This window comes from Furipterus horrens, unplaced genomic scaffold (genome assembly GCF_987537825.1).
Source record: "Furipterus horrens unplaced genomic scaffold, mFurHor1.1.pri manual_scaffold_1, whole genome shotgun sequence".
Taxonomy (NCBI): Eukaryota; Metazoa; Chordata; class Mammalia; order Chiroptera; family Furipteridae; genus Furipterus; species Furipterus horrens.
Genome location: NW_028327171.1, coordinates 141,030,053 through 141,054,486, shown reverse-complemented (window position 1 = coordinate 141,054,486; position 24,434 = coordinate 141,030,053). Strand labels below are relative to the sequence as shown.

At 35.6% G+C, this 24,434-nt stretch overlaps 1 protein-coding gene across 6 annotated transcripts in view; it reads left to right on the top strand.

Moving 5' to 3' along the window:
- Positions 1–24,434, top strand: part of QTMAN (queuosine-tRNA mannosyltransferase) — a 337,069-nt gene that overhangs the window by 119,620 nt on the left and 193,015 nt on the right. For all 6 annotated transcript variants that reach the window (XM_090267339.1, XM_090267328.1, XM_090267334.1 and 3 more), the window contains exons 3-4: positions 16,292–16,459; positions 20,767–20,940. In XM_090267339.1, the coding sequence (XP_090123465.1) occupies positions 16,292–16,459; positions 20,767–20,940 (342 nt within the window). The remainder of the gene's footprint in view (positions 1–16,291; positions 16,460–20,766; positions 20,941–24,434) is intronic.

Genomic DNA, 24,434 nt, shown 5'->3' with positions numbered 1-24,434 from the left:
GGTGGTTAGAACATTATTCCGACACGCCATGGTTGTGGGTTTGATACCAGGTCAGGGCACATACAACAATCAACCAATAAATGCATATGCATAAATAAGTGGAACAACAAATTGATTTGTTCTCTCTCTCTCTCTCTCTCTCTCTCTCTCTCTCTCTCTCTCTCTCTCTCTCTCTCTCTCTCTCTCTCTCTCTCTCTCTCTCTCTCCCTCTCTCCCCCTCTCCCTCTCTTGTTCTCTGTCTCATTCCTTCCTCTCTCTCGCGCTAGAATCCATTTTTTAAAAAAAGTTTGACAACTACCCCATCCATTTCCATGGAAGAATTTGTAATTTTTCCCCAACAGATGTGACTGTGAGTCTTCTCTCCAGAACCCGCTGTGTCCGCTGTTCCTTACCTTATCTTCTGGCTACAATATGGTTGTATAATACCTAAATAATAACGTACAATAGTTAACTTGTTCTTAAGTTTAACTTGGTCATTATGTATCTTTTCTATTGTGAACCACATTTTGAATCAGCCTCAGCCTCCTGATCAAAAAGTAATTGGTGGCAGAAGTACAGTTTCATCTTATAGGTTATGTCCTGCCGTGTTACACAGGCAAGAAAGGAAAGTGGTCCTCAGTGAGCTTTGCTCTTGAAAATATGGGGGTCCATTTTTATAGTAGTTTCTTGATAAAATGCAGGAATATGTAATGAGAGAATTATTTCAGGCATTGGTATTTATATTCATGTTGAAATATAGTTGAATGAAAGCACCTTCTAAACAGAAACTAACATTTTATAGAAAAAGTAAGTTTAGTCACTCCTAGAAAGACTTCTTGCCTTTTCTTGTCTTTGATTAATTTTCAGAGGGACATTTCTTTTTGTTTGTAGTTTGTGTATCCCAATTTTGAGGCATTAGGCTCTGGATCAAATCCTTTTTGTATTATTACAAATCAACCAATCGTTTACTACTTTAATGTTGTCAACCACTCACTGTTTATTTTTTTAAATGCCAGAAAATAAAAAGCAAAAACCCCACCCTACATTAATGTAATCTTATTATTATGATTTTACATTCACAAAAGTCCAGAACTTCTAAGTTGTAGTTCCCAAAAGAATTCTAATTCAGTCACATTGCATAAACTGATATTAAGGCTGAAGTGTATCATCATTACAGTAATGCAAAATACTCATATATGCATGAGGACATAGTTATGGTTGCTGAGGGAACCATAATTTTGGATTTTCTGACTTATTTTGCACATACAATTTCAACCTTAATGTTAAGTTAATGCAATTTTTTCATTGACTTTGAAGTAATATATTTGTTGCTATATTTATCTTAAAAATAAGTTTTTATTGACTTCATTTTTTTCTGTATAGCTATAAACCTATACTTACAGGGATCTGATGTGTACCAAGAGAACTACCTAAGGAATATTTCTATATAAAAATAGTTTTTCGGCTCATGTATACTCATATTCTCTCTGCCTTTCTCTCTCACACACATACACACACAGCCTCACATACTTACGTTACATGCTGGCACATTATGAAAGCAGGTAGCATATCCACTACCTGCTGTTGAAAATGTTGACGATACTGAATTATTTATTCTATCTTCTACACTATCCAAAATCGTTTTGGGTACTTTGACACATTTTGGTCTCTTCCATATGGATACTTCATGGTGGCAGCATTGCCAGATGCTCAGGTTTTGTGACAGTCTTAGTTTTTCAAGGACTGTTGGAATATTCTTGGGAGAATCTCGCCTTGTTACTGATTCCTGTGGAGTGGTGAAATACTAACATTTCTTTGAAAGTGTTTTTTCAAGACAAATAGTTAGTACAAAAAGTTATTAGAATGTCCCATCCGCGTGTATTTAACTTTGGGAATTGAGTGAGGGTGCAGTTTATCATGAAATTCATTTTCAATGAGTTGGCATCACCCTAACAATGTGTAATGCTAGCAGTATATATGCTATGGGGATTAAAACAAAGTTATTTCAAATATTAAATGTTAACTCATATAACTTCAGCTCTTTGTTTATATCTCATTTCCCAAAATGCAAAGATGAAGAGCAGGGTGTCCTGTCTAGCTTGTCTTTCTATCCTTTATCTACTACATCTTTATCTATATATCTATATCTGTTTATGTGTGTGTTTACATACATATATAAATATAAGTGTGTATGTATAATATATATAAAAATCTTAATATAAAATGTAAAATGTGGCTATTTCTGGTCTTGGGTATTTGCTTTTCTCTGCAATATAAATAGAAACTACAATCTCCCCCTTTTCCCATCCCTCCTATTAACACACACTGAATTGAAAAATTTCCCCATTTTTTCATGTCCATCTCAAGCATTTTTTTCCTTGAAAGCTTTTCCTGGGTTTCCCCAGCTAAGTCTAAGGTTTCCTGCTTGCTTCTCTCCTGGCATTCTGTGTACTTCTTGACACTCCCCGACCACTATTATGTACCAGTAGAGGAGAGGGAAGAAAGGAAGGGACTGACTCAGAGGGATGCTTCCATGCTGTGCCTTATTTGTAAAAGTCTTGCATGGCAGAGAAACACTCTGGATGGCTCCACGTGACCCTAAGATGTAGGCAATGGAAATTCAAATAACACTGAGATTGGATATCTGTAGTGAGTCTCTAGTGCCTATTTATATCCACACTTAAGCACCTTTGTCTATATTTTGTGGAAAAGGTGAAACAGGAGCAAAGAAAGTTTTTCTGACTTTTTTTATTCTCGGTGAATGGGCTTCCCCCCCCATTTAATGGAGAATATTTTCATCTCAATGTCTAACTTGAAGCTGCTCTCACTATTGGAATTAGGAGGCTGGGTCCCAAACCATACTTGTGACTTCCTTTCTATAACTAACTCTGTAGTTGTCCCTGCTTGGGCTCCTGCTGGCTAACCCACGGCAGGTGACCTCATTTTGTTCTTCTTAGTCACCTAATAAGGAAGTGTGGCCTAGGAAATTTTAAGTTCCTGCTAGCTGTGATATTGATTAATCCCACATATACTGTAGTGTGGTAGGTGAAACTGCGAAATGCTTCTCAGAAAGTTACTGTGTCATATAGGTTATGTTGAATGACCCTCATACTTCACTTTTAGATAATTTCATCTTTTTCCCCCTACTGTACCTATGTGTTTGTTACTTTAAGGGGGAAAAAAAGAGAGAAGTTATTTAAGTTGTGATCAAGGAAGCCATATTTAAAAAATATAATACAACTTTTAAAAAATTTATCAAACTTAGATAACCATATAGGAGATTTTGAAATTTCATTTTATAGTATTGTAATAGGAAGTTTTACTCTTTGAAAAACTAGCTTTCAAATGTTCCCCACTCTGGGATATAGACTGGGAAACGTAACGCTAGAAGTTTTACATCAGTGGCTTGTTGAAAACAAACACAATATTAACAAATCAATGTTTATAAAAAGTCTCATCCTTAATGTAAAATATAAAAGGTCAAGACATTGTCCTGGGGCTCATATCTTTACATTATTTTGCTATTGTAGAGGTACTACATTATTTAATATTTTACTGTCCCAGATACCTTTTGAGTGCCTACTGTATACTTATACTCTGCTAGCTTGATCTTTTATAAGTAATTGTGTAGTGATAGCCATATAATTAAAATGATGTGTAAAATAACAATACACTAGAGATACTAAATAAATTATTTTGGAGGGAGGAATATTTCTCCAAATGGCATATTAAGCATCAAATTCAGAGAAGATTTCAAAGAACTGTCTTGGACTTGCCAAAACAAACACGGGTGAAATAATCAAAACATAGGCTTAATCTCTATGAGAAGCATAACAAAATGTCACAAATCAAATGATAGAATAACTCAGTAGAATACAGAATTCTGGGAAGCAAATTCAGAACAAATATTCATAAGTACCAAAAATTTTAGATCTTATGACTGATTATAGAACGATGGGATATTTAGGAGACATTTTATTTGTGCTTGTTAATTTTAGTAATAGATGTGCCTCAGTAAAAATAGCAACGTACCATATTTTGCCTTACTAGTTTATTCATTATTGGGGCACAGAATAGCATTCCTTCCATGCTTGTCAGGAATAGTTTAGTTGATAGACCAGGAGTCAGGATAATATTATTATTGTTATGATTATTTTAACTATTCCTGTTGTCATAATATTCAAGCCTAAATGATGATAATATCTAAAAGCCACTGTAGCTTGCCTTAGTTTGCTTCTTAAGCTTGTTCCTGAACTGAGCTTTCTCTATCTATTTGAGCAATCGTTTTCTGGCGTGACTGATCAGTGTGTCCTTAAATGTTTATAATCTTAGACAGTATTGGGAGGGTTGGGTTGGAGTAACAATAAGATTTATATCTATTACCTTGGATCTCTGGTCTTCCAACTTCGTAATATTTAGAAATAAACTCCAGGGACTTATGAGTGGCATGAACTAAAGGGCAAAGAACATTCCAATCTAAAATGATATGCTGCTGTTAAGGAGTAGTCTTCTATGATAGATTAATCATGAGGTGAATTATAAATATTTCATATATTAATTATATAAGTTTATGGAGATAAAACACCATGTGAAGTGTTCCCAACACACTCAGCAAGTTAGATGCCTCTTGCATGTTAATTGACTTACTCCTTCAAGGCTGACAGTCATGAATCCCTGAAGATGACAGAAATTATTATCATGACATTGTATATTCCTGATCTTTATACCAGGTTGACACTACCTTTCCCCAGGAGTTCCTTTTCTTTGGATGGTGTCTTAAGTACTTGTTATATTAGGGTTTTGAAGCAGAGAACAGTGCCTGGCATACTAGAGATCATAAGGAAAAAGTAATGGATGTGAACAAAATGACATCAAGTAACATTCCCTAGAATTGTATTGGGTACTCAGTTAAGAAGATAAGTGCATTATTTGGGGTGCATGAGATGCTGTCCAACCTGTGTTTTAATGGTAGAAGTAAATATATTGAACACTTTACTATAAAAACAGAATCACCAGTTTTATTTTCTTAGTGTCATTGAGGGAATGAGTGATTGACTCCTTTACTCATTTCATCTGTTTTCTTATTGGAAAACATTTATTGAGCACCTGGGATAGAATAATGAACAAGGAAGATATAGGGCTTATGCTAAGAAAACTTAAATCCAGAGTGGGAACTGCCATAATAAGGAAACTCTAGAATAATAAAGAAAACAACAGCAGATCTAATATATCTCATTAAGGAATATTCCATAATGGGATATGCATGCCATAACGGGAGAAACCGAGAAAGCATGAAATATTGGAGAAATGTGTAGAACAGATATATAAAATTACATAACAAACCAGAACCCACATTTTTATCTGACACATTCGGTGACCATGTCCTTCAGTTGAATTAAATCTCTAATGCAATTTTTTTCCCATTAGTCTATTATCTTTATCTTTAGTTACCTAGTGGGCACTCCACTTACATTTAGCATTTGTAACAACTGTCTCTTTATTTCCCTTCTACTCGAACCCAATTCCAATTCGTTTTCTTCTCTTGTATTAAATGTTACCACTAACTATGTGATTACAAACACTAGGAACCTTTGAGTCATGCTCACCCCCTCTCTCCCAGTAACCATGTCAGACATGTCTGTTTCCTTCATTGCTCTTTTTTTTTTAATTAAGATTTTATTCATTTATTTTTAGCGAGAGGGTAAGGGAGGGAGAAAGAAAGGAAGAGAAACATAAATGTGTGGCTGCCACTCACACACTCCTAACTGGGGACCTAGCCTGCAACCCAGGCATGTGCCCTGACTGAGAATTGAACCCACAACCCTTTGATTCACAGGCTGGCATTCAATCTACTGAGCCACCCCAGCCCGGGCTCCTTCATTGTTCTTAATATCAGCCCCACTTCTCTATCCCTTTGCCCTGACCACCTACATCCTTGTCATTTTAGTAGGCTGATTCCTTCATGTTATTTAGGACACGGTCTATATTGCATCTCTTCAGAAGACCCTTCCTTGATGGCCATTACCTTTCCACAATTTATCTGACAGTATAATCAGTAAAATAGGTGATGAATGAAGGGTGATATTAAACTATTCAGTTTAGTACAGTTTTTTTTTTTTAGCCTTTTAATTATTTTTATTACTCAAAAAGAGTTTCATTTTTATCTAGCTTTCTGACTCTGTGCTTGTGCCTTTAATACTTTCACAACTATTTTCTGCTCCTCAATAAGGAAAGCACGCTTGATCGTATCACGGACACATTTGCACATATGGATCCACCATAGGCCCTGCTGACATGTTTTTTCATTTTAGACAACCTCATTAGAACTTTAGGCCTCACTGCACAAACCCACAAAGTCGGCCTGGGCACATGCCACATGCAGATATTTTGGTGTTTTCCAGACCTTTTTGGTATAAAAGTAAACAATTCTATTGCCAGGGATTCAGGACAGCCTGGTTTTGTTAGAGACTATTATAGGACAGCCTCTGATGGTATGTCAAATGCTGGACCATTGTGAATGCCTAACGACACCGTTCCTGGAAGAGAGTACAGTTCTTTGTGTCATTTATATTCTTTTATTTCTCAAACAGATTATAATAAGTACAGTTAATAAGATACATTGAGTCACATTCTAATCTAATCTGAGATGATTCTAAATCAGTATGCAGTAACTGAAAAAGTAGAGGCTTTGGGGCCAGATCAACTTGGATTTGAAACTTATCTCTGCCTCATAGTAACTGCTGTTGTCTTGGCATTTAACCAAATCTCTTGTTCTTTAATTAATTGGTAAGATAGGGATAAGTAGACACATCTCTTATGGTGATAATTAAATGAGATAATATATATAAAATAAAAACATGCACAATACACGTTTTTCTCCTTCCTTTATGATATTGTCAAGTTATGGTGATTTAAAGATCTCATTATCACAAAGTGGTAATGGAGACCCATGGTTTTAAATGATCTGGGTTTATCTGCATTTGGATATGTATAGAATAACCTCCCTTATGTTGAAAATGGTTGTGATGGTGGTATTTTATTTGATTCTTATTTTTCAACTTACTACCATTTTGATTCCTATTATTTTAATATACTACCATTTTTCTTAGACAATGAGCATTCACAACTCAGTTAATTGAGGGTGATAAGAAATAAAGCATTGTTAGTACAATAATAAATGTACAATGGATCCCCTTATTACTGACAGATAAAGTAAAAACTTTACTCACTTCTTACTCTGCATTTGGATACCAATAGGAAGACCACCTTTCCAGTTTTATCTGATTAGTTATTTTTTCAAACCCTAAACTTTAGCCAATTGTCCCTTCTCCCTGACTTATTTAAATAGTACTGATGCTTCTGGACCCAAGACATCAGGACCCAGGTTCTCCTGCTTTCTTAGTAAACTTGAGTCTTCCTGGTTTTCCCCAGCTCTTACTTTTCTCTTCTTCCTCTGAACTGATAGTGCTTAGTGCCTCCCCTTTCATTCTTAATCAGGCTTGCACTGCTTTGTGACACTTCCTGTCTAAGATAGAGGTGATACTTATCTTTTTATCATTATTTTTTGTTTTCTTTATTTTTGGCTTATTTTATCAATGATATTGTCAGCTTTTTTGCAGAAGGGATGATTATCTTGTACTTCTTGTATTTTAAAGAGATTTGACAATATTTTGATTTGTTGATTTATTGACAGAATATCTAAAACAGATTTATATATAAATGTTATGAGTGGTTCATATTACCTTATGTCTTATAAGAGTATTCTTAATAATAAGTTCTAGTTTCAAAATACATGACAAATATTTGTGTACACAGTAAACATTTCAATTTGTTTGTAGATTTTTTTCAATACCTAGGTTCATCCTTCCCTTCCTGTTTCATCCTTTGTTGCTAACATAATTATTGACTGTCTTTTATAGATTAGGCATTATGCCAGAAACCAAGAATTAAAAGACTTGAGAGGTTGCTGGAGTAATTTGAGACATCTAAATTTAAGTAAAACCTTTAGTAATAAAGCTCCAGAAAATATCATGTAGTCTATCTCCTTAAGCATCTATAAAGCAGGTCATAGTGCTGGTGACTGCAGAGTGGACAGATGTTAAGAAGCCAATTGGAGATATTGCTCAGTACCAGATCCTGCCTGTAGACCTTGATTCCATGTCTTCTGTGCAAGTTACACAGTGCTCTCCTGGCCGTCATTAGAAGCACTGGAAAGGAACATTACGTGGTGGAAGAGAGCAAAACTGTTCAATTAATTGATGCTACACCACAGGACAGCTTTGGGGAAACTGGATATATCGTTCTTTTAACAGCCTGTAAATTATCCATCACAAGAACCTAGGAAATTAAATGACTACATTTCCTTTTCTTTTAGATAAGACTTTCATCTTATATTTTTAATTGTTTTAGCAAATGGAACATTTTGTTATGCATTGTTCTTGAAGGTTTTTGAAATTCCACAGCATTTAAACATGCTGTAAAAATGTTTTAATTAAGATGGAGTAGCTGACAACTAAAGCATGTTGCGTAAAATAAAATTTATAAATCAACGATTAATGAATATTAGAACTCAGTTATCTTTCTACACAGATTTTGCAAATTAAAACATATATATTTAAGCCAAATGCTTTTGAAATGTGTAGGAGTAATTTTCATTTATGCCTCTATATATTATTGAATTGCTGCTATAGTGAAACATGATCAACACACCTGGGACTGATCAAGGGAAGGAGAAGCTGGCACTCCTTCCTTTTCCTTCTCTCTGGTTCATCAGCAAACCCAGTCAAGCCACTTCTTATTATTCTTCCTTCCAAAATGATTCCTTACAGTCTGTTTTCCACTGATAGAGTAAAATTTTCTGACACTAAAAAGTAATAAAAACATCATGAAATACATAAAGATATAAATACAAGAGATTATACAATGAAAAATTTAAAGCTTTAGATATATAAAAACCATGTTCTATTTGGGGACATTATGTACTTCATATTATTAAATCTATTTTAAAATCATATGTTTTAGGAATAATTTTAAAAATAGAACAATAGCTAAGTGGTAAGTGTTAAAAGCAAAAAAATCCTTCATAATAGTGTGTATAGGTAACAGGAGCGACAGCTCTACCTAAGACACAGAGGCAAATACAGGAGGCTTTCAAGATGAGGAGACAGAGAAGTTTGGCCCAAAGGGGGGAACAGATCAAGGTTCCAGTGGAAGAATTAAGCGACGAGGAGATAGCCACCCTAACAAATGAGGAGATAGCCAAGCTAACAGATACAGAGTTCAAAATACTGGTGATAAAGATGCTCAGACTTGAAAGATGTGCTTAAATACGACAAACGCATAAGGGAAGAAGTGAAGGCTATGCTAAGTGAAGCAAAGGAGAATCTACACAAAACCACCTGTGAAGGGAAGGAAACCAGGGTTCAAATCAATTATTTGGAACATAAGGAAGAAAAAAAATAGTCAATCAGTACAGAATGAGGAAACAAGAATTGAAAAAATGAGAAGAGGCTTAGGAACCTCTGGGACAATTTTAAACATCTCAGTATCTGAATCATAGGGGTGCAAGAAGGAGAAGATGAAGAGCAAGAAATTGAAAACTTACATGAGAAAATAATGAAGGAAAACTCTCCAAATTTGGCGAAGGAAGTAGACATACAAGTCCAGGAAGCACAGAGAGTCCCAAACAAGCTAGACCCAAAGAGGACAACACCAAGACACATCGTAATTAAGATGCCAGAGATTAAGGATGAAGAGAGAATCCTAAAAGCAGCAAGAGAAAAGCAGAGAATTACCTACAAAGGGGTGCCTATAAGACTCTGAGCTGATTTCTCAAAAGGAACTTTATAGGCAAGCAGGGACTGGCAAGAAGTATTCAAGGTGATGAAAAGCAAGGACTTACAACCAAGATTACTCTATTCAGCAAAGCTATAATTTAGAATGGAAGGGCAGATGAAGTCCCTCCCAGACAAGGTAAAGCTAAAGGAGTTCATCCTCACCAAGCTATTAATATATAAAATGTCAAAGGGACTTACTTAAGAAAAAGATCGGAATTATGAGCATTAAAATGACAACAAACTCACAACTATCAACAACTGAATCTAAAAAATAAAAACAAAATCCAAATAAGCAAACCAGAATAGGAACAGAATCATAGGTATGGAGATCATTTGGAGCATTATCAGATGGAAGGGGGAAGGGGGAGAAATGGGGATATGGGGCAGGGATTAAGAAGCATAATTGTTTGGTACAAAATAGACGGGGAAGTTAAGAATAATATAGGAAAGGGTGAAACCAAAGAACTTATTTGAATTGTAACAGAACCCCTGGGCTGCTCTGATTTAAACAGAACCCACGGGCTGTTTAGGGGCCCGATTGCCTGCCGCCAGAATTATAACTATCAATACTAGAGTTTAGTGAAAAGAAAAAGAATTGTTTATTTGCACATAGTTCTGCCTCCCCCTCCCAGACCTGGCCAGTCTTAGGAAAGTCAGAAACACTATTTCCCTACTTCCTAGGCACAGTTCAGGCTTACCAGTAGCTGCCAATCACTCAGTTCTGATTGGGGAAGTCCTTTCTCTGCTGTGGTGCCCTCCAGCTCTCAATGCAGAACCGCCTGGATTCTCACCTCCTTGTAAACTGCCTTCTTCTTGCAAACTGCATGGCGAGAGCCTCTTCTTAAAGCAGCCCCAAGGCCTCCCTTAAAGCGGCCTGGAGACCCCCTCCTCCAAGCCACATGGAGGGAGCACGCGAGCTAAAATGTCCGCAGCTGCTTATATATCCCTGACTGCGTTCTCTGATGCCTTAGGTGTTGCAAGCAGTTCTGACCATTCACAGAACCCTACGCAGGCTCTATGGGCTCCTTCCTACCATCCCACAGTCCAAGACCCCTCCCATGTTCCTGAGCCTTGGAAGTTTCAAAGTGGATTTTTGTGCAACAAAATTTCCAGCCACTAGCCCCAGGCATGCAAAGGCATCTTAAAAGCTGCTTCCTTTTCCCCATCCCTCAGCCACAAACTCTGGGGTTTGTTTTTGGACACCCCTGTTTCTGTAACAGCATGACCCATGGACATGAACTAAGTGGGTGGGATTGCTAGAGGAAAGAGGGGTACTGGGCAGAGGGGACCAAAGGGGAAAAAAATTGGAACTACTGTACCAACATAATCAATAAAATATACTTATAAAATAATGTGTATATATTAGAAAGTTAAAAAAAAAATAAGTAAGTACACTCAAGATACATATATACTTTTGTATTTTCCTTACTTAAAATCCTTCAGTCACTATCCATTGTTGTTACCGTAAAACCTGAAATTATTTTCATGTCTTTACAAAGATCCATTGATTTCCTCTGCCTCTTCTCTGGCCATTTTCTCATTGAACAAATTTATCCAGCCTCCCTGGTCTATATTTAGTTTGTCAACCTTTCAATTTTCTTCTTGCCTTAGCTACTTTGTTTTCTATTTGATGTCAGTCATGTAGTCTAGTACTTTACAAATAACATGTTCAAGGTATATTGGCTAAATGTTCACTGGAATACAAATAGTGGCTATCTCTTTGGTTAAGCTGGTCCATCCAGAGCTGTGCTATCCTACACAGTAGCCATTACTGTGTAGCTATTTAATTTACCCGTAAATTGATCAAATTAATTAAATGTAAAATTTAGTCCCTCAGTTAAACTTGCTACATTTTAAGTGCTCGATAGCCATATTTAGCTTGTCACTACTATATTAGACAATACAGGTACATATAGAACATTTCCATCATCCTAGTTAATACTGTATCACAGAAAGTTTGGGATCTAGAATCCTGGAGAGTGAATATGAAGGAACAGGAACTTCAGATAGGCATCAGAAGAACAAAGACTTTGGTAATGAGGCTCAGCAACAGGATTCTAGACAAGGAGCAGGTATTGAGCAACGCAACACAGCTGGAAGAATGGAATTTAATCTTTTGTCCAAAGGCAACAAGGAAATTATTTAATATAAATAGCAACCCAAACTGGCATCTGTGTTAAATTGTGTTCTGTATCTTGATTTGGGATAAGTGGTTGGGGGTGAATTGGTCAGGGGGCTGTTGAAAAGATTCCATGGGGCAGGAGTGAAATGGATAACCTAGTCCATGAAGGCATATTATTAGATTGTGTGTAGTGGTTATCTGCATACTGAATGGCTGTCCTCCGTTTCTCATTTCACTGCCTTTCCCTACCCTATAAGATACGAAAGTATGCATCTTGATAATACTGGCCTCACTGCTATAGTGCTTAAATTTTCTCACATCTCTTTTCACAGGTTAAGGGAATAGGGTGAAAGGCAAGCAACTAGTTTATTCAAACTGAGCAAGAAAAGAATAAAATCTCTAATGGTGAATTTCACTGTGTTAATAATTTTGTATTTCTTAAGCAAATATGACTCAGAATGTAGCTCTAATGTGCATTGACAACCATTGAAACATGTATATGGATTGTATTATATAAGCACAACCCGAAATGCATACAAAGGTGTTACGGTATTGCAGCACAGCTCTGTTTTGATTAGACGATTATAATAGCAGCTTACTTATATTTTTGGTGAGATGGTAAGTTAATGATGTAGCCGTTAATTTGAATTTAGCAGACATTTTAAATACAGGTTTCTCTTACAGAGACAAAAGTTACAATTTAAAGCTCTTTGGTGGTCTAAAAACAGCTTAATTCTGTAGTAGCATGGTAATAAGTACTAATCCAGCTTATACAGTGATTGTAGTATGTCATGTTTGTGAAAGATTGCCCAACTGCTTTCTCTGGGTTTTATGTTAATTTAAAAATATTAAACATAAAACCTTATAACATCTTCATGCTGAGATAAACTGTTCAATTTAACTTGTGCTCAAGCAGCAGCTGTCAGGAATTATCTTGTTCCTAGTGGTTTTTTGCTATCACCTTGTGCCCTTTCCTGCCAGCCACACAGTGTGGGATGATAAAGCTCACCTTGTTAGGATTTATTGCTTAAATAACACCTGAGGCAAGGGGAACATTGGGAGATTTAGGGGATTAGCTGCTGATTGAGTGATGTCATTCATTGTATTATTATAAACTTTTTTTGACTGATGAGAGGAAGCAAAGTAAAAATTGCCTATAAATCATGCCTGCATTCCTTTTGTGGGCATGTGCATTACTTATTTTGGGGAGTCATTGAGCTAAGTATCTGAGGAGTTGTTTCATTATCCAATTTTACAAGTGAAAAAGCAAAGAGAATTAATGATAGAGATAATTTCCACAATTTAGGAGTATGAAGACTATTTCAAGATTAGCAATACAAATACCATGAATTTCCTGCTAATGATTGAACAAGCTAAAGAAAATGTTGGTGTGGACAGTCCCAAATAGTTAATATTATGAAAATCATTGCCATTTCACTTCTGAATGCATTGCATGGTTTCATTTGGGAGTTTTATTAGGAAGGCTCAACTTTAGATTTGAATTCCTTGATTACGGATCAGCCCTTAGGTAGGATTAGGATAAGGAGAGGAGATATGTGGTAAAAGTAGAGTGATGGTGTCTCCTTGTTTAAACATTTTCTACAGTTGGTCTACCCTAAGGATAATGCTCACATAGGAAATTAACAATTGAATTATGACTAGAAGTACATATATGATGGGTTTATTGTTTATAGCATGTAGCATAGTTTTCCCTTCTACTTATGACCATTTTGTGCATATTACCCCCCCCCCATTATAGTTTTATAATGTATAATTTAACAAAAAATTTCTAAGGCTAGATCAATGAATTACAATATACCAATTGCTTAATTGTTAACATTTACATGTTTTTATTTCTCTATGTAAATATATACATGTGAATATTATTAGTAGCCTTTTGACTGAATAAGAATTAGTTGCAGACATCATGAAACTTCATGAATAAATAATTCAACATGTATCTCCTAAGAATAAAAATATTCTATATAAACCCAATAAAATTATAACACTTAAGAAATTTAAGATTGATGAAAACTTACCACCTTATATTTAGCCCATATTTCGATTTTCTGTGTTGTTCATATAATGTCCTTTATAGCTATTTTTTTCCCCTAACCCATATCCAGAGTGGCATTTTGTTTTGGGGTTTCTTTATTTTCCTTTAATCTAGATTTCTTTTATTTTATAACATTTACCTTCTTGGGCATCCAGCCTTGTTATTTTGAAAGGTATTTGTCTCATTGTTTCCTCATGACCAAATTCAGATCAGGCATTTTTGGCAGGAATAATGCATTGGTGATTTGTACCTTTCTCAGTGTATCACATTGGGAAATACATTATATCACTTTGTCTTATTATTGCTCATATTTATTTTGATCACTTGGGTAAGTTGATGTCTACCAAATTTCTCCATTATAAAGCTACGATTTTTTTTTTTTATAATTAATAAGTAACAAAGGGACTGTGTTTAATGAAATTTTCTGCCTTGTGTGCGAAAAACATTGAGCTTGCTTAGGTCTTAATGATTAAGAATGAGTCATTGCTTGTAACAGGGTGTATGTTGTGGGTAGGGAGTGGGGATAGAGGGAGCGGTGGGAGAAGTATCCAGTAAGTAGAACCGCAAGTGGCCATCTAGTTTCTTTTAAGGAAAATATTGAGATGAATGTTTTGTTCTCTTTACTAAGGATAAGATTTGTACATAAGCAAATGTCCTTATATTTTAGATTTCCCATCCAAGTTCTTGAAAGACTTTGACTTGGTGGTATTGGGAATATTTTTGGTTAAAATAGGGCATTTTTTATTTGTTTTAGTGGGATACGCATAGGCAATTTAAACAATAATGCATCTCCTTAGTAAGATTTTTTTTTTTAACTTTAAAGCAACAAACCATGACATTAATATAGCAATGTGGGTTTAAAAGAGAGATCACTGCTTTTTGATCTTATGTGCCATTTTTAGCCCATGAAGAAGACACTTGAATTCCTATTTATGATGTATGCACTTATTATGTAATCATTCTTCTTATGTGAAAGGCTAGTACTGCAGATCATATAAACACCTGAAGTTAGCCATTTGGCTTGTCAGCAAGGGAGAATTTATAGTAGTTGTAATCATGGTAATAACAAAGATGATACTTTGTATTTATTAAGTACAGAAAAAATGCATTTGCAGTGTAAGTCGTCCATGACCAATTCATGTCTGCAGCGTAATGGAGAGCACATCTGGTGTAGGAGACCAGGAGTCCCTGCTTTGCCACTTTCTACCAGTGTGATGCTAGAACCAAGTCTTAACCTTCTTGAACCTCATTTTTTAGAATGAGAATCAAAGCTGTAAGGGTCAAATGGTGCTGCATTGTGTTATAAAAGTGGCAGTCCTTCAAAATTGTGCCATCTAAATGCACCTGTAATTTTTACCTCTTTTGTGTCCATATGTGGTAGGCACCTCATTAGTGAACCATTTCCAGGTCATCTCAGACAGTCATTACTCATTTCTGTTTGTTTCTTTAATACTTTGCATATGTCACTGTTCCAGGCAGCATGTATCCTAGTGGGCTGGCTGTCTTTGTTTTTCCTGGCAAGACCCTGGCACATAGTAGGCATTTAATAAATGTTTGTGGAATGAGTGAGTTAATAGGCACTTTTATTTATAAACATGGGTAGGTAAGCTTTCAGTTTCCTCCCTGTCCCCAAAGAAAAGCAATCAACCTTTCTTCATTTTTTAAACATTTATATTTTATATAAGGGGTTTTTACAAATTGTATATCTGGTGCCATTAGCAGTCTAGTAGTGGGGGGGAAATCATTAGAAAAAAGAGAAATATTGCAGAATATTTTTAAAAAGGGGCGGGGGAGGCATGGTGAGAAAACATGCCAAGAGGAAAAGACCACACTAGATGTCTGTTGCATAAATCAAAAGGGTTTATGTCATAACATCAGCATGTGCCATTCCTGCTTGTATATTGAATTTCAGTAGTTGGTTGCATAAAGAAGTAAAGTGTAATGAAACTGGCAAGCAAAGTATTCCCTAGTCAGCCTTATCTTTGTTCCATTTGTCCTTCAGATAGAGCTTTTCTTGCCTTTTTCAATAAAATCCATCCAGCTTTTTTTTTTTTTTCATTTCTCAGTAACTGAGCTGAGAAGACCAATAAGATTCAGAGCTTTTATAGTTCTTAGCAGCTGCTTTTTCAGAGATCAAAACTTAGAATGCTGCTACATGGTATTAATTCTTAACTACTAATGTGTCCCTATAGGGGACATGTTTTTCTGGGGGTAGGATGAGGGGAGAGGAAAGAAGGGCAAAGGACGACCCCTTTTAAGAGTGCTTGGACAGTAAACCCTAATTTCCTTATTTCCTAGGATCCTCTTTGCAAGCTCAGTGCTTAACCTGACTGAACTGATTGCCCTTCGGCCGGACCTTGGGAAATTGAAAAAGATTCTGTACTTCCACGAGAACCAATTGGTATATCCTGTCAAGAAATGTCAGGAGAGGGATTTCCAATATGGATACAACCAAATTCTCTCATGGTAGGTCTCAATTGTATCATTATATTTAGTCCTTCACTACCTTTTTCTTTATAGATGGTTAGACTTTTAAATCTGGTTTACCTATTGTACACCTACCTATTTTAAAACACCTTAAAGTAGGCACAAATGTTTAAACATACCTTTCATGGTAGTAATTACTTTAGCGTCTGAGTATATGTATAAGATCACAGCTAATCCTTTTATAGAATATATATATGTAACAATCTAATTATGTTTAACTATTTTCTACAACACTGAGAATAGAATCAAAAGGTCACAGGGACCTTCTTCACTCCTTCATCCTCTCTGTTGTTTAAGGCATACTTTCAGAAAAGGGCAGTGAGTCTGCTCTTATTTGCCAGCCACTTTCAATGCATCCAGCTAAAATCAAAATATAAATTTTCAGAGGAATAAACAAAAGCTAAGGCATATGGAGCAAGGGTTTTTGTTCTTTTTAGTGTTTGTAAGAGAAAACTATAGAAAATGAATCTTTAGGTAGTTACTGGTATTTTTCCCCTCATTGAATCTTCTGAAATTGCACAGCCTTAAAATACCGTGACATTTCAAAGGTGATGGTCCTTCTCTATTGTTACTTCAATAAAGTACATCTCCTGGAGCTTACTTAATCAAAGAAGTTAATAACAACTCTGAAACAGCATTACTATTGGATCCTATTCACATAACTGCAATAATCAAATGGACTAAGTTTGGCTCTGATTGGGTTCTTTTTACTCACTTTGCGTGTCTGTGTGTGTGTGTGCGCACGCGTGTGCCAAAACCTGGGAGTGCTGCTTACCCTTTTTAATGTTTATTAGCAGTTGGGATTGGTGATGTGTTTAAAAAGACTCTGAACTCTTGCAAGTATATTCCATAGTTTAGTTGACATAGACAAGCAGCTATATGGTAATACTTCTGTGTTTTGAGCATTTTGTAAATGTTTTCCTGCAATCATTTTTACAAGCTGCTTCAATTGTGAAGTAGCAGTGCTATCAAAGTAGAGTGGAACTGCTTCACATCAAATGTCTCATAAAAAAGCAACCATTTTAAAATTTCATAATAAAATTAAAATACTTTATTTTATATTGAAACAGAGAAGGGAAATATGTTTTAAAAACAAAAATAAAATCATTTTGTGCTTTATCAATATGGAAAACATTGTAATATTCTTTTGATTTCTTGAATTAGCATCATTCTTTTCCTCAGATAGTGTGTGTTTATTACCCTTGAGAAATAACTGGGGGAAAAAATTAAGCCTATTTTTCCCTTTATGGGTGGCTTTAAAGTTAATGGAAGTTATACTCACTCATATCAGGGAGGAAATGCATGAAAAAGAGTATTTCTGTAAACTATCTTGGATCTTTAATTTAGCATAGACTGGGTTTTTAAGAATGTAAGTAGTTGGGTTGCATGCAGATATTTGAAAAAAATTACCTTATTCCCCCTCATCTCTTTCTTTCATAAAAGACTGTTTTTGTTCATAGGGGATGAGACTATAAAAACTCATACTTAATTTTTCACATTGCTTTTCTCAAGAGGGTAAACTGATAAGACAAGCTTGGAGAGAAAGAAGTGGACTTCATTGTTGGTTGTCTTGTTAATGAGGGAAAAAAAATGGTACACAGTTGTCCAGAGGAAAAATAAGAGTGTCAGAAAACAGTCCTGTTCAGATTCTCTTTGAAAAGTATGACCCCTGCTTCCTCAAATGTTTCTTTAGTTTTATTGCTGACTTCTGCTTTTGTTGGCACTAGCAGATTTCTTTCTTGACCGGGTGGCAGTTAAGGACTTCAGAGATGACTGACATAAGCACTCACCTTAAATAGAGGTTTCACTAACCCCCTGACTTATGAACACATGTCGTAACTATATATTATGACCTGTGGGTCACTATTACAATATGTGACACATGGTGAAAACAGACTAGCTGTAAAACATCCTTCAACTTTTGGTATATTCTTATATTGGCTTCCTTATTGCTTGGTGTGTCAGCACTTTTGTGACATTCTTTTGTATTATCCATGTTGTAATCACCACTATCTTCAAATTGGCACTAGGTCACAACTAAAAAAAACACTTGCATGGAAAAGCAGTTTAGTGGGGGAGGCATAGGGGTGGCAAGTCAACATTCTTCTCGTTGGTTTTTCATTCCACTGTGTATTAATAATGGAAACTTTAGCTGTCTCGGTAAATGTGAATTAAACTAACCTGACAATTTGCTATGGTATATATTCCTGTTCTGTAAGCTCTGCTTATTCATTTGTGTTTTGCAGTGTATGGACTTACAAGTCTTCTTTTAGCTTCCTTGATCAACCATTTTTAAGGTGAAATAAAACTTTTCTATTGGATCTTATATTTCTTCTTATCAAAGAATTTATATTCATTTTATTGAGATCCAGTGACAGTGAGACACTGAATCATTGCATAAAGCAATAATTTTCAACCTTTCTCATCTTGTGGGACAAATACACTAATTACTAGAATTCTGAGGCACACTAAAAAATACATCATATTTTTTGCCAGTCTGACAAAAAATACAGGTATAATTTTTATTCATTCATACCAGATGACTATTGTTGTGTTGACTGGTGTCATTTTTTAATTTGACAGTCTAAGGGAAAAGAGGTCAGTTCCCCTAAGTATTCAGGTATTGCATGGTTTAAACATTCTGTGCTGTTTCTAGATCTTGGCTAATTACAAATATTTCCAACAATCTGATCATTAAGCCCTTTTGAGATTGCAAAAGTTCTTTCTTATCCTCATTCTGTTATAATATTCTGAAATTTAAGTAAGAGTTTAGCAAATACAGGCAAAGTGTGTAGAAAATAAAACTCTATTTCTATAAAAGTAAAAAAAAATTCGTGTGGCACAGCAGTTGAAAATGCTGGCTTAAAGCAAAGAGGGCCATTAAAAAAATTAAAACAGTGATTTATTAAATCATCTGTTGACTCATAAAGGGAACATACTAATATTTATACTACATACAGGGTGGGGCAAAATTAAGTTTGCAGATGTTTGTATGGAAAAATAATAATAAATGATCGTCGTCGGCAGCCGTCCGTCTCGAGAGACGATGGTGTAGCTTCTCAAGAGTCCATCTGCACCGCCGAGAATGGCTGTGCAGTCCGACTCGGGAGTGACATGGTAGTATCTGTCTCCTCCCGTGTTGAATCGACATCTTGCGATGACGCTGAAGCTACAGAGCCTGGGCAGGGTAATATGGAGGGTCTGCTGTTGCCCATGCAGCAGACCCCCCCTCTCTTCGCAGCTGAAGGGTCCAAGGGAAAGACGGAGTCGATAATAATAAATAATAATAATAATAAATGATAATACAAGAATATAAGATGTGTTTTGTGTACTCATAATTGTAGCTCTACTTTTGCCTCATCCTGTATTTAAAGTTTTTTTTTTTTTTTTTTCCCAGCTCTCACCCATAGTTATCACATGTGTTTATTGGTTTCCCAGAAAATGTTATATAGGCAATTCTGAAAACTGCTGATGCATTTATGACACATAAACTTTGTTTTCACATTGCCTTATAACTGTGTCTTTTAGATTGTTTTCATTTAAAAAATATTATGGCGAGGAGCACAGTCTTTTCATCTAAAGTAATAGCCAATATTATATTTATTTTGTTTAATTCTGAAAGCCCATGGTGTTATGGTTCTTTATAATACATTCCTTTAGGTAATCAGTTCTGCTAGTTTCTTCTACTTCTCTGACTATTCCGAACATCCTAGTGAAATAACTTACTTGCAGAGATCCCATTTAATTCCTCTTATGTAGACCCAGAACTTTACAAAACCTGTTTCTTGAAGCAAGGGTTAAAACAATAGGTAGAATTTAACCGTGTATTTTGAAGGTATGCTTTACTATGAAATAGCTTTATCAGAGTTGGTCTCTTTGAAGGTAGTGAAAAATATGAAAACATTCTGTTCTCAGTAGTATGGTATAAGTATATCACTGACATAGAAACCCAACATGGGTAGTTGGGCCTCAAAGAAAAAGGTTCTAGATTATATAGAGTTTCTGACATTGTGGAAAAATATACTTGGGTTTGAAGCCTCATAGGATTGTATTAAATCCTTTAATTCCTCTCCTGCCTTTCCTCCCTGATGCCAACAATCTAGTTTCCCATGATATAATACTAATACAACTAACTTATCTATTAGAGGCATTTTGATAAATACTTAATGGAAATGCAGAGGTTTTTGCAAACCCAAGGTGCAGTGTAAACTGATTAATATCAAGGTCTTGGTCTTGTAACTGAACAGTGTGGGCTCATCATTTGTATTTATCCTTTTCCTTTACAGTCTGGTGGCTGATGTAGTGGTATTCAACTCAGTTTTTAATATGCAGTCATTTCTCACTTCTATTGGAAGATTTATGAAGCTGATTCCTGATCACAGACCCAAGGATCTGGAAAGCATCATCAGACCCAAGTGCCAAGTTATTTACTTTCCCATCAGGTTTCCTGATGTGAGCAGGTCAGTATGTTTGACTCTCTTTTCAATATTGTGTCAAATTATTTCCTACATGTATAGGAATTGCTGTTTTTCTTGCCAATTTTAACTTCTCAGCATAAGCATGGTTAATTAGAGAATCGAGTTCTATTTCACCATGCTGTGATTTGCAAAGATTTTAAATAATCATTTGTCCAATGTATCACTGAATTGGGTAGTTCTGATACTGAGTTCTTCCTTTCTTTTCTCTTATTTGTTTGCCAAAGCAAGCTATTTTGGATTTTAACACTTACTGTTTTGGTGTTTTATTTAAGAAGTCATTGTCTATCATATTTCTCAACCTTTGCAATCAGCTTTTGTCCATTGGTTTATATGTATAATAGTCACTGTTCTAAGTAAATCAATGTTAAATTTCACTGCTTGTATTACTTTCATTTCCCATGCTATTTTCTTGCACTGTTTTTCCTTCCTTTTTTAAAAAAATTATTTTTATTATCTTAATAAAGAGTTCAGTATTCTATGTTGGGTCACAAATGCACTTAATTGCCATTTCTCTTTCTCAGTTAGTAAGGACATTTTTTATTACCCTTGTTCCTGGGCCCACCCTGAATTAGCAATGAAGGCTGTGGCTCACAGGGAACATTCTAGAATTCCTTTTCAGTTTTGATTAAACCTAGCAAAATTGTTTTTACTACCACCAGAAATACTTCTCCCTTGTGAATAGTAAGTTTACTTCAGTGGGACTCACACTAGCTGGGGATACTGCTTTTTTGTAACTGACTCTGTCCTTAAAAAGAGTCAGGGACAGCTGTTTCCTTCCCATCCTTGAAATGAAGGCAGGAAACAATGTAATTCCCATACATACTATGCAGGAGGTCAGTCAGCATTACTCTCTTACGTTCAGGGCTTACTGAGCTCGCCTAGATTTTATGTGGAGACACTTGACTTCACACCCTGTCGTCGTCGGCAGCCGTCCGTCTCGAGAGACGATGGCGTAGCTTCCTGAGAGTCTATCTGCACCGCCGAGAATGGCTGTGCAGTCCGACTCGGGAGTGACAATCCCTGCCACACTTGTTACAGGTGAAGGCAGGTGGCCGTTGTTGCTGCTGTTGACGCTGCTTCCGCCTCGATCTTTTCTGGACCGCCTCCTCGTTGCGTGCAGCCTCCGCGCGTGACGTACCTTGCCTGACCGCGAGCCTCCAGGCTAGGCGGTCGTCTGCTTGAACTTCCCATGTGTTGAGATTGATGGAGCATTGTGTCATGTCCTTTTTGCAGATGTCTTTGAACCGCAGTTTTGGGCGCCCTGTCACCCTGTAATGCTGTTTTATTCAAGTATATTACTAGTTAATGTTAATTGAAGAAAAATCTGCCTAATACCAAGTCAAATGAGTGAGTTATAAAATTTAAATTAGAACACCTTGCCCAATCCTTAGTTACAAAGTTCAGAAAAAGGCCCAGAGAGGCAGAGACTGCCATGAACTCATACAGCTGGTTATTATCACAGACTAAAGTTTAAACCCTGTGAATGTTGATGCAATTTTCTGTTACTGTCCAAGCTTCCTGTCACTATAGGTCATTTATCAAAAACATTTAATGTTTTATTTACAGTTTTGAATACTATCAAGCTAAGTGAAATTAAGACAATCAATTTTCAGGTATATATATATACATATATATATGTACAAGTATGTATAATGTGTATTTGTATAAAACAATTTTCTATGTATGATGAGAGAATTGCAACTTTTTAAAAATGTAGCTGTATTTAGATCCATGATTAGCTTACACACAGCTTATAGCTCAGATCATATTTTTAAAATATGAACCTCGTTTTGGGGATTTCTTAAGTTTTTCATATAATATGTAGTCAAAATATACATCTTTAAGGTGAATAGGTGGTTATAGCACATCTTAATTATTAATGTTTTAAATTCATTTGCATATCATATATTCCTCCATCAACATATGCTTAATACACCTGTGAAAATAGAATAGTTTATTAATTTGGACTGTGTTACCATTAATACATCTAGCTAAATAGAAGAAGGTTAAGAAATATTGTGGCCAAGATAACATTCATAAGCAAGGTCTTAGCCCAGAGTGTTATTTGAATTATTTCCAAATGTAATTTGCTTTATCCATTCCAAACTCATATAGTGTAAGTAAGTGATTATTTGCATGAATGACAATCATTCTAATGCCTGCAGTCTTAAAGAGTATTATTTTGTTGAGATGTTGAAAAATACTTAGTAATTCCAAAGGCAAAATAACCAAGTTAATTTTTTTTAAAAGACAGTTTTTGAATGTTTATATCTTTCTCCCTATACAGATATTATTTGGTCATGACAAAAGTGGATTTAAGTAAAAACTGCGCAGAAGATACAATTAAATTATTAATACAATGTGCTATAATGATATATAATAATGGATATTATTCAGGGAAGGTAAAAGCCATATTTTAGCGAAATATATGAAGCTTTATAACATTGATAACTGTTAAAACTCAGTGTGTGTCTGTCACATAGAAATTTAATGTTTGGCTTGCGGCACCTGCTGTTGTCTAGTGTCCTCCTCACCCTTCCACTGCTTCATTGTCAAAGACCAGAACAATAGTATAAAGAAAGAATATTCACTTCAAAACATTTCATTATATGTATTAAGCATTTTGGGATGATAAATCTCTTAAATAGTCACACATACATGTATTTGAGTCTCGACCACCCTACTAGCTCGGTGATCTATATAAGTGTAATGACTGAGCCTAGGTTTGTATTATTTGTTTGTTTGTTTATAAGATGTCATTTATTTATTTTTAGAGAGAGGGGAAGGGAGGGAGAAAAAAAGGGAGAGAAACATAAACATGTGGTTGCCTTTTGTGCACCCCTGGGCTGCGGACCTGGCCTACAACCCAGGTATGTGCCCTGACTGGGAATCGAACTGGCAACACTTTGGTTCCCAGGCCAGCGCTCACTCCACTGAGCCACACCAGCCAGGGCAAGCTTAGGTTCTTTAATGGTTGTGATTATTTTTACCTTATCTCCTCATAGGTATGACATAGTGACCAGATGAATTAATGCATGCCAAATGCCTAGCATAGCTCCTGTTATGGTCATGTAATAGACTCCCAGTAAAGATGAATTCATCGTATTAATATCTCCACCCTGTTGTTTTATAAGCTAACACATTTATTGCCACCTGAATATAAAGGACAGTCTTTGCCTCTCTTTATTAATCAACACATAAAAATAGAGAAGAACTAAAAAAATGTGATAAGTACTCTGCCAAAGGAACATCCTAATATTAATAAAGAGATTAATTAATTAATTTATTTTCTTTATCACTCTGATACAGGCTTTTGATCTTATCAGAACCTGCCAACTTATCATTGATTGAGCCAACTTCTTAAAAAAAACAAAAAAAAACTTTATATGTTTATTTTTAGAGAGATGAGAAGACAGTGAGAGAAGGCAACTCCTTGCATTTATTATTATCTTGCTCTAATTTTCCTCCTTTCTCCA